Consider the following 10,616-nt stretch of genomic DNA (forward strand, 5'->3'; position numbering starts at 1 on the left):
TTGGGACTAGAAACAAAATGCTTCTGGCTGGATATGTGTGATGTGTTATTGTCTATCGCTAAACCCAGCGAGTTGATGGTTCCTGTTCATTAGCCAGGCCGGAGAAGTAGGAGCCCATGTCTAGTATCGCTGTACATTGCGCGTGATCACTGGTAGCCAGCCTGATACTCGCACCTGCTCGGTTAGTCTTCCACAGCAGGAGATATGGCCGCCGCGAGGAAAGGATTAGAGGCAAAATATACCATCTCAATGAAGACGGCGGTGCATGGAGGTCTGCGGCAGAGGCTAGATAGGATCTAAACAGCAAGACGGATACAACGGGCTGGCCAGCCTACTCTTCTGATGAAGGATTCCTAGTATTAACTAGCCCTCTTAATGTTCTACTACCTATGCCGCTTTCTGATGCTTTATGACCCATCCCCAATTTCTGACCAGACCCATTTCTACATCATACGTAGGCAACAAGTCCTGTCTTGTATGACCGGACGGAGAAGGAAAAATGAAAAAGAAGAAAAAGTAAAAGCATGCTCGACGCAATGGTGGTATCATCCATATGACGAGAATGAAGCGACAAAGGAGTTCTGGTGGAGAAAGGGAATGACAATGGGAATAAAAGAAAGAGAAAAAGGGAAAAAAGGAAAAAAAAGGAAACCAAACCCAGAGGCCAAGTCTCGGATGCACCATCATTATCGTCGCCTTTGCAATTGTGTTCTTCTTGGCTGGGATGACAGCTGGCGGATGAGCCCGGCTCAGGCACCACCTTCATCCCAACAGTACCTATCCATGATGCGATATCGATATCATAGATTTGAGATACTGACTGCCGCATCTCTGGCCCTGATACCATGTCATTTTGTTTGTTGAATCGATTTGATATCTGGTCCGAGTTGGGGTTGCCTTGTGGAGAATGTTCGCTCTTAGAAGAACCGCCCCCGACCTCTGTTATCAAACCCTACTTCGGTGGGCAACGGAGGCAGATCTTTGTTCAGAGAGTCCTTGCTCAGCCGGGGCGGCGCCATGTTGGAAGGCTCGTAGTTGGCGCCGTTCTCCATGTCCTGAGCTAGTGTTCCGTAGCCACTGTCTTGGCTTTCTGGTTTCAAGCCATTTTTGGGGGGAGTAGGTGGTGGATGCTGCTCGTCTGTTCTGGTTGCCATTTGGTCACGGAGGCCTAGCCTAGCATGACGAGTCGTGGGTTGATTATAGTGACCACCCTCGCGACTGTGGCCCTTGGTCGAGTGCACTTCGGCCGCCTCTTCCACAACTGGCAGAATCGACTGGCTTTGGCCGGACTCTCGTCTATCAGTCGGGACAGGCACGGTCTTCAGGGTCCTCTCGGGAATGGCATCTTCATTTGCACACCGCTCCTCCGATTGATTCGTTTCGCGCTTGGCCTTCTCCGTGATTTCTTGGGCTTGAGGTGACGGGTTTCCGCTTGGTGCTGGGACGGGGGGCGGCTGATGGCTCGGCATGGGTGGTATGGAAATACAACTCGATAGACGCCTCGCACTTGAGCTCCGCCAGCTCGATACACGTTCGTTCTCCTTTTGGGCGGCCGCGGCTGCTGCGGCCTCCTCCTTCATTTGTTTTTCGCGCTCTGCCTCCTCGCGAGACATGGTGATGCCTTCGACGAAGCGGTAGAACCGGTCACCGTACTCGTCCGGGGGCAGGGCAGAGATCTGCGTCCGGTCACTCGTGAGTCCTTTTACGAAGTTTTCTATCTTCTTGATCATTCCGTACTAGTCATCAGTTAGCATACCGTCCCCCATACACAGCATTGAGGTTTTGCGGGGGTCAGGGCAAACTCACGTGAGTCAGACAGTCGATGACGCCCAGATAATAGATTTCATCGGCGGGCGAGTTATCCTCGTGGGTGGCGCGAAGGCCGCCGTCGTCCTGGTTGAATACGCCAGCTCGAAGGTGTGGTTCGTCGAGCTCATCCGGCATCTTGCTGGCCGTCTGGCCCATTGGCACTGGTCGTTCTTGGCGTATCATTTGCCTCAGCTCCTTCGCCTTGCGGGCGTTCTCCAGGGTAGATGGCGTCCTAAGCAAGACCGATTGCGGTTCGGATTCGTCTTGAGTGGTATAACCGCCCGGACTGAACACCTGGAGTGTCTTGTCCCGTAGATTCTCTTCATTGCCCCTCTCCAAATCGTGGATGCCCACCAGCAGGGAGTAGTCCATGATTTGCAGTTTCCTCAGTAGCGCCACGTCCTTGGTCAGCTGCTCGAGGAACAGGCGCTTCTTTCGGATGCCGAGCTCGAGAGAACGTTGGCGCCTAATCCAGTTCAAGTCCTTCAGCGTCGCCCGTGGATTGTCCTCCAAGTCTTCCTCCCTATAGTCCCTGCCGACAGTCGAGCCCTTCAGATCAAAGGTGGAGTGGATGTCTCGGTGAGGTGGGAAGAGATTGTTCATGACGACAAAGTGGATCTTCTTGCCGTAGGGCATCTTGACTCGGTGGAGGCCATAAAACTGGGATAGGAGGGTGTTGGGATTATCCTTGACGTGTTTGTAGTAATCCCTGAGGATTTTTCGGAGAAATTTGTGTTCGGCATGATGGATGGTCTTGATGATATACTTGTAGTCCCGGGAGAAGTAGAAGAAGCTGCCGCTCTTGCCGGGGGACCCGAGCTCGGACAGGATGTACTTCCCAGTCAGGGACATGAGGTAGTCGGCGGGATCGAGGTGGAAGAGGGCGCGGAGATGCCGAAAAACCCACGGCGCATAGTCCTTAAATTTGAAGTCGTATTTTGCCGACGGAACCAATTCGTTACCGGCTCTGCACGGAGTTAGAATCAAGAAAAGAAACAAGGAGAGAGAGGATGTGCTTCTCACATGTCAAAAGTTGACTTCTGCTTGGCCTCAAAGTCGGCATCCGTAAGCGGCCTGTCGAGTTTTGCGTTTGTCCTTGAGACGGAGACGCGAATGCCGGTAAGCATGTTGTATGCTGTAACCCAGTTGGCATGGTGCTCGTCCACCTTGGTTCCCACAAGAACCCTATCGTCGTCCTCCTCTTCCTTCTTTTTCCTTTTGCTCGCCCTCTTCTGTCGGTATGCCTCGGCCCACCGGAGGGCATCCTCATCCGGCATGGCCTCGTCCCGGGGTGCATCGGACTGCATAGAGCGAGTGTTCCTCCGAGCCAAGCTGACCGACGCCCTGTGAGCAGCGGAACTCGCCACCGTAGGAGAGAATCGACCGGTGGCAACAGCTGAGTCGGTACCATCTCTCGACGTCCGGGTAGGATTGGGCCGAGGTACTTCGAGGGTATGTCGTTGTTTGAGACTGGAGTTTGACGGCGCATGGATGGAGTATGGGGTGCTTGCCGTGCCGCTGGCAGAAGGGTTTAAGGGCGGTGAAGAGAATCTTTGTGGCCCGGCTTGGATCCGGTAATCGGGAGGGAGTGATGGGGTCTTCGTGAGAGGGTTAGGCGTGGTCGTGTTGGCGGCTGGGACAGCCTGGAAGACTGTAGCTTCGAGTTGCTGTGGGGCATCGTCTGGGGGGCGGTCCCCACCGTCGTCCTGCCGTTCGGGGTATTGCGTTGGACTCACAGGCGAGTCTTGAGCTTGAGCTGCCGAGGCGGCTGCTGTTGAGCGAACGGATGCCGGTTCGGTGATATCGGCGTCGGACTCCTTCGAGGAAGCGCAACCGTCGTAGCCTTGGGCAACTTCTGCAACCGCGGGCGGCGGCGGTGGGGGTGGCGGTCTCTCTGGCATCTTGACGGTGAAACCGTTCTGCAAAGGGTGATATTGCCCGTTTCGATCGTCGCTGGGGTCGGCGATGGAGTCATGATAGGCCGCGTCATTCGGTACCCTTCCGTTTACGGATCTACCGTTGGACAGGGAGCTCATGCTCGTCGGACGGGTTCCATTCACCTGGGCGGGATTCGGGTATGAGGCTTCGGACGTATGGGCCGAAGAGAAGGAGCTCTCGTCGAAACTGTCATGGATAGGTTGAGAACGATGGTTACCGAGAGGGATGGAATGGGGGTAACCATCTGGTGTGCCCACGGCGCCTGGGGTAGTATCACGCTTCCTGGCCAGACTAAGGGTGTTGTTGGGGTCAAGGTCCAAGAAATCCGTATTGGACGAGTAGACGGGCGATTTCTCGTGGGTGAGAAAGGTTGGCATGATGGTACAGGGTGGCGTGTGTTTTAAGAACGGGGAACGGAGGATTCAAAGAGCAAGAGGCTGGGACAAGGCTGCGAGGTCGATGATGCGGAAGCCGTCGGGGGATGGTGGACAGAGAACAAACGTCGTGCCTCGTCTGCCCGGCTACTGCCCCGAGGCAGGATCAATCGCCAAGGTCCCGCTTCGCCGTTGTCTTCGCGTTGACGCTGTGGTCCCGTTGTCGTCGAGGAAATGGTGGGAATGGACAGGTTCGTGCGAGAACAGGAGTTGGGGACTGAAAGAAGACGGGAGAGAAAAGAGGCGGGAGAGAAAAACACGCTGGAGGGATGTCGGGGATGGCTCCCGAAACTGCCTCGTCACCTGCAACCAACTGGGAATCTTGGCGACTTGGCAATCGCGGGAGAGTCGGGCTAGGTGAGATGTGAGCTCCAACTTTCAGGGGAAGATGAATACATCAGGTCAAGGCGTGATAATTGGCAGCTGGATTGCAGGTTGAATCTATTTGGCTTTTGGAGATGGGTGCCTGTACTTTAGGGGCGAGCGGGGGAACGGAGAATGGAGAACGGAGTGAAGAAAAGGATAATGAGGCAAGGGGGAGTTCCACGTTTGGTTGAAGGATTAGGTAGGTCCATCAACGCGAAGCCGACCACGTACTGGAAGACGACAAGACACGGAAGGGACAGGACAGGACACAGACGAGCGGCCTCCCTTGGAGTGGTCTGTGGGTTCGCTGGGGCTGCAAATTGGGCAGGTCATGGACGCGACCGCTGGTCCGCCAATCATTGGCCTTTGATAGTCCTTGGCCCGATCTGATAGCTCATTCAGTGTTAACCAATAAGTCGTCTTGACACTCCACACCCCCACCTGCTTTCAGCTGGGACCGGGATTTCCCGTACTCCGTAATTACAACGCACCCCCTAATTATCTTACGCTATACCTATTAGGGACTTGGATGACTAAGGTCCGAATCCAGCCTTGGCTCTCAGCCTTGACTACCTCGGGGGAATGGACTCGTTTGTTGGTTGATCAAGTCGTAGAAACCGCCAGGCCATTAACCTCATGACTTGGATTACGTCCAAATCCAATCACCTAACCCATGGATATAATATGGAGACACACCCGCAACCTATACGTACATAACCGACATCAAAGCTCAACCTCTCTCATACAACTCCCTGCAGAATCTGGCCGTCTTACTCCGCCTCTATGCGCCAGCCACCACGGCCAACCCATCGTAAATCATCCTCTTGACTTGGTAGAAAGTATTCCTGTGCTGCACAACCGATGCTGGATCCCCCACGGCCACGGCTTCCACGTCGATCTTGCCCGTGCCGGTCTTGCGAACCGCCACGATGCCGTTCACGACTAACGTTCCTTCGCCCCGGAACTCGGCCGTGAAGCCCGCCGCCTGCAGGGCTCGCCGTAGATCGGTCAGACGCAGGTCACCAACGTGCAGTGGCTGCGCGGCCGCACGCACCGCCGACGCCATGCTCATGGGCAGCGTGTCCAACGTCGGTACCACCTGGACGCCATCGGCAGCCTCGTCGGCATTCGACTCCCCCTCGGCCGTCCCCGCGTCCTCGCCCGTCTTTTGTCTCTTGTTGCTGCTGCTGCTGTCCCTGTCCTCGACGGGAAGTGCTTCTCCGATGAGCTGACCCGTGATGGTGACAACGCCCAGACCCCGGAAATTCTGCCACTTGAGCTTCCTCACCAGCGAGTCCGACAGCTTGACGACCCAGGCGTTCGTATCAACGCTGGCGTCGACCGACTCGCCCATCTCGGGCGTGAAAACGTCCACCACACCTTCGTCGGACGCTCCAATCTGGGCAGCCAGCAGCTTCCTGCAATCCGTCGCCAGTGTCTTTGTTTCTTCCCGCGTCCCCCCGACGAGGATCAGTTTCCTCGGCTGGATCAGCGGGATCAGGTTATTCAGGGTCCTCTTGTCGTGAAGGCCGCTAAAGTCGACAAAGCCGATCCGCAGGTTCACCATGACGGTTTCGCTTGTCCTGACAAGTTTGGCGGGACCCTGGATCTCGTCCTCGGCCACGTCCTCTTCAGCATCGTCCAGGTCGTCCGCCATGACCCCATCCGAAGCGGCCCGCGGTTCCTGGTCATCTGCGGAGCCGTCCCTTCTCAGATTCAGTCGCTTGCTCGAGCCCTTGCCGGTGTTGTCCTCCCATTTCCGCTTCCTTCCCAATCGATCGTCGTCTTCGTTACCGCGTGCGACGTCGGCATCCGGAACATCTTCTTCTTTTTCCTCGGCCCGCAGGTAATCTTCAGGCCGTATAATGTCACCGAATTGGTCGTCGCGCCTCCGTCGTATGGCCAGCGGGAACGACCGCTCCCGGCCCCGCCTGTTCCGGACGTCGAAATCGCTCGCACCGCGCTTCTTGGTGAGGATGTTGATGCCCAGATCCTTGTCGCTCAAGACGACCTTCTTGCGCGTCGCCTGTCCCATGGTAGTCGCGATATTGAGGGCCCTGCCCTGCTGCTCATTGTCAGACTCCCCCGAGTCGGACGAGGAATCCGATGACGCCTCATCGGCCGCATCTACAGGAGCTTCCAGGGCCGTTGCCCCCCCAGTCTGCAAGGTCGATTGAAGCTGCCGTTGCTTTGCGAGCCATTGTTGGTACATGGTCAGTTCTTCTCCTTCCAGAGCCTGCCGCTTCACATCTCCAATGGTCAACTCGCGCCCCCCGCCGTATACGAGCTCGATGCTGTCGCTGTTTGCCGTCTGGTCAACCGACACGCCGTCTCGACGTTCCTTCCACCATTCCCAGAGCGTTCTCGCAAGGGATGGCCGGTCCGTCGTGGACAGCGCCGGCTTGTCGGTGAGCACGACCAGGTTCCTCGAGTCCTTGGCAAGGCCCCGCAGCAGGTCTTTCGAGAAGCCCCATTCCAAGCTGGCATCGCTGGCCAGGATGACGCGGCCTTCGGATTGCACGTTGTCGGTGCTTCGGCTGAGAAGCTTTTCGATCTGCCCCCGTTTCTCCACTAATCTGACGTGGCGAAAATCGAAGGGCGCCGCGTCCCTGGAATGCCTGCCGTCCGCCCCGTTTGTCTTTCGTAGGCCGTCGGCGGTGGCTTCAAACTCGCGGACAATGTTGTCATCCATCCATTCGAGCATACTCCGGGCGTAGCGCATGGTGCTGGACATGTTGCGGCCAGCCAAGTACAGCTTGGCGGTCTTGAGGACGCTGTCCTCCTCCTTCGCCGCATCGGACCTCCAGGCGTGTTCCAGCATGTAGGCCAGTTCCAGGACGCGGGCACTCGAGTCGACGGGGATGAGCGCGGTTCCTCCACGACTTAGACAGAGCTTGAGCATGTCGACTAGCTGCTCATCGCGCTTGGCCCTTCCTCCGGACGGGGCAACCTTGTCGGCGCCGCGGCTGCTGCATACCAGAGCGGTGGGCTTGCGCAACTGCTCGATGACCTCTGCTCCCCCAGCACCGGCCCCACCCAGCCAAGCCGCACCGGCAAAAACATTCTCCCTTGCTTGGTTCCAATCGACGGCGTAGACAATCGACTCCAAGCCATGTTGGATATGCCAGATGGTTCCGCCCAACGTGTGACCTGCGTTGTACGCCGTGATGGTGAGGCCATTGAGCGGAGGCGAGAACGGAGAGGGCAGAGGTTCGTGGGGCTGGGAGTACTTCAGGGCCTGGATGAGGGAGAAGTATCGAGTGATCTCTTCGGGGGTAGGTGCTTGGAGGAGAAATTCGTGTTCGGAGACGGTTTGTTGGGAGTACGAGTAGGCGGCCTCGCTTAGAGAGGTATGTGGAATTGTTGTCGCGGCGAGAGGGGTGGAGAAGTAGAGGTCTTGCGTCAGAGTGCGACCCAAGTCGATGACGGGTCTTGTGGCGTAGACGGGTATCCTCGTGAACAGGGGGATATTCTTGCAGCAGTGTGCATAGGCGGCGAGATGTGACGTGGTAGCGTGGGTAAGGAGGATGAGCGATAGTGTTGGCACTTGCCTGGAGATGATACGGTTAGCAGATGATCGATCACTTTGAGATTCCCATTCTCTGAGGTTGTTGAGCAGCCGAGCAGCGCGACGCACTTCTCAAGTTCCTGGAGCTTTTCGACATTGAAGGACTCGTCCCATCCTATGTCTATCAGAACCTTAACACCTCCGTCGAGTTCTAGAATTGACTGCGACGCGGTCGATTCCGACTGGGCGCCCTGCAAAGGGCAAAAGGTGAACATGGTTGCCGGAGTCGTATGATGCGCAAGGCATCCTCCAATGGTGAGAGGAATTGATCGGTTCTGCTCAGGAAAGTCCCAATTTCAGTAGGGAAAGTTGGCGAAGGGAAGCTTGAGAATATTCGAGCCAGTATTCGAATACACTGGCTGGCCGTACGCTAACAGCTTGCGTTGCCTTGATCTTGTGCTTCGTACGGAGACTCGTAGTTGCGCTGACCACAAAAGGTGCCGCGTCCATTCCAGTTGGCGTTGAGCCACGCACGGATCACAATGGATGACTAATATAGGCTAGTCCCAACTCAGTTAGCAACAACGCAATGCCTAGGTACCAAGCATGGAACGTCAAGCACCGGGATGGAAAAACTTCGGAGTGAATCGTGGCACCTTCCATGGTTTCCATATGGAAGGGGACGAAGATATCAAAAAGAACAACAAAGGCCAAACGCTCAATCCGTCCGGAAACGCAGGCTCCGAGAGCCCTCTTGCCCTCTCGACTATGATGCCACACTGGTAGTGGGCATTCTATTTTATTACCTTCGCCATACACTCGAGTGTCTTTGCGACCTTTTTCATTATACCAGCAACCATCCCCACCTACTTCGTATACACCTTCACTTCTCTCTGTCTTGAACTTTGCCGTTGCACCATCCGAGTTGATCCCGCCCATTGGAAGCCTAGTCGCCGACGTATAGACCGCCCAGAATGGATTTCGGCACGTATCATCACCTTGGCCAGGGCGAGCAGATCGATCCCTCCGATCCAAATCGCACGACACAGCCCGCCCCTCCACAGTTTCAACCGCCCGTGGCCAGCCAACCGTACCAACAAGGACCGCCTGGATATGGCCCGCCACCGCCTGGCCAGCAGCAGACGTACGGCGGTCCGCCACCCCCTGGCCCGCCTCAAGGTCCCCCGTCTCAAGATGCCACCTTGGCCGCTCAGATGGGCACCATGTCTCTGGGTGCAGGAGGAGCTGGAGTAGGAGGAGCTGGAGTAGGAGGAGGGGAGGTACACACGAGGAGAAAGAAGAAGGATCGTCATGCGTACCATCATGTCGAGCCGACGGGGTCCTCTCAGCCGTTCAGCGGCATGCCTCCTCCTGGAATGCCTGCCTCGACGTTCCTGAATACCAGTCCCGCCGCGCCCGTGACTCCTACTGTCGGTGGACAATTCATCAACTCGCCGGGCGCGACCCAGATGAGCCAATTCCCCGCGCAGGCGGGCGTCGACGTCTCTGCAGCCCCCGTGTCGCCGAATCCCTTCACCTCGCCCTTGCCAGCCGACGCCAATGGATTTGGCGGTCCATCTCCCGCATTCGTACCGGCATCAGGTCAGCAGCAGGTATCTCCGGATGATATGCCAAGCATTCCCCTCGCGCGGGATTCTGTCCAGGAGTTCTATCTCAAGAACGTCTACCCGACTTTTGAGAGGCATGTTCCCCCTCCGTCCACCACCTCGTTCGTCGCCTTCGATCAGGGCAACGCCTCCCCAAAGTACGCCCGCCTTACCATGAATAACGTCCCCGCCACCGCCGAGGGCTTGGCCAGTACGGGAATTCCATTGGGTCTGGTCTTGCAACCGTTGGCCCCCCTCCAACCGGGCGAGCTGGAGATTCCCGTTCTCGACTTTGGCGATGTTGGACCACCGAGATGCCGCCGGTGCCGAGCCTATATCAACCCGTTCATGATGTTCAGGTCCGGTGGCAACAGATACGTGTGCAACCTCTGCTCGTTTCCGAACGATACTCCGTCCGAGTACTTCGCGGCGACTACGCCCCAGGGCGTGAGAGTGGACCGAGATCACCGACCTGAGCTGACGCGTGGAACTGTCGAGTTTGTCGTGCCCAAGGAATATTGGACCCGGGAGCCTGTCGGCCTACGCTTCCTCTTCCTCATCGACGTCACCCAGGAATCGTACACGAAAGGCTTCGTGGAGTCTTTCTGCGAGGGAATTCTCGCCGCCCTGTACGGGGGCGCAGGACAGGGAGACGAACAGGGCGAGGATGGCGAGCCCAGGCGGCAAATACCTGCCGGCGCAAAGGTCGGCTTCGTTTCGTACGACAAGGACATCCATTTCTACAACGTCAACGTAAGTAGGGTCCCACCACGTAATTGTATTGCGTATCCCCCTTCTGACAACGATCACAGCCTGCCCTCGATCAAGCACAAATGATGATCATGCCGGACCTTGAAGATCCGTTCGTCCCTCTGAGCGAAGGCTTGTTCGTTGACCCTTATGAATCAAAGTAAGTCGTCATGGCCTATATGAAACAACCCCCAACGACAATCC

The 10,616-nt window shown here is 56.7% G+C and overlaps 3 protein-coding genes across 3 annotated transcripts in view; 1 reads left to right on the forward strand and 2 right to left on the reverse strand.

The window, feature by feature from the left end:
- Positions 1-962: 962 nt before the first annotated feature.
- ACRALDRAFT_2089503 (uncharacterized protein) lies at positions 963-3,377 on the reverse strand (the record flags this gene model as incomplete). Its single annotated transcript, XM_071022542.1, has 3 exons — positions 963-1,736; positions 1,807-2,776; positions 2,833-3,377. Coding segments are annotated over 3 exons (2,289 nt in total), but the record flags the coding sequence as incomplete, so codon positions are not given.
- A 1,610-nt stretch (positions 3,378-4,987) lies between these two features.
- ACRALDRAFT_1052167 (uncharacterized protein) lies at positions 4,988-8,498 on the reverse strand. Its single transcript, XM_071015718.1, has 2 exons — positions 8,185-8,498; positions 4,988-8,098 (listed from the first exon to the last, which is right to left on the reverse strand). Exons 1-2 carry the CDS (start codon positions 8,328-8,330, stop codon positions 5,329-5,331), a joined length of 2,916 nt encoding a protein of 971 aa, XP_070872208.1. The 5' UTR covers positions 8,331-8,498; the 3' UTR covers positions 4,988-5,328.
- A 261-nt stretch (positions 8,499-8,759) lies between these two features.
- Positions 8,760-10,616, forward strand: part of ACRALDRAFT_1077646 (uncharacterized protein) — a 4,020-nt gene continuing 2,163 nt past the window's right edge. Inside the window, exons 1-2 of the mRNA XM_071018670.1 lie at positions 8,760-10,415; positions 10,475-10,572. Coding sequence (XP_070872209.1) covers positions 9,030-10,415; positions 10,475-10,572 — 1,484 coding nt within the window. The 5' untranslated portion in view covers positions 8,760-9,029. The remainder of the gene's footprint in view (positions 10,416-10,474; positions 10,573-10,616) is intronic.

This window comes from Sodiomyces alcalophilus (assembly GCF_042370955.1).
Source record: "Sodiomyces alcalophilus JCM 7366 unplaced genomic scaffold ACRALscaffold_7, whole genome shotgun sequence".
Taxonomy (NCBI): Eukaryota; Fungi; Ascomycota; class Sordariomycetes; order Glomerellales; family Plectosphaerellaceae; genus Sodiomyces; species Sodiomyces alcalophilus.

Excerpts from the sequence above, each read along its gene's own strand:
- ACRALDRAFT_1052167 (XM_071015718.1), bottom strand. The coding sequence starts at position 8,330 with ATGTTCACCTTTTGCCCTTTGCAGGGCGCCCAGTCGGAATCGACCGCG. Across the intron at positions 8,099-8,184 it reads AAGCTCCAGGAACTTGAGAA|GCAAGTGCCAACACTATCGC; the intron begins GTGCGTCGCGCT and ends TATCATCTCCAG.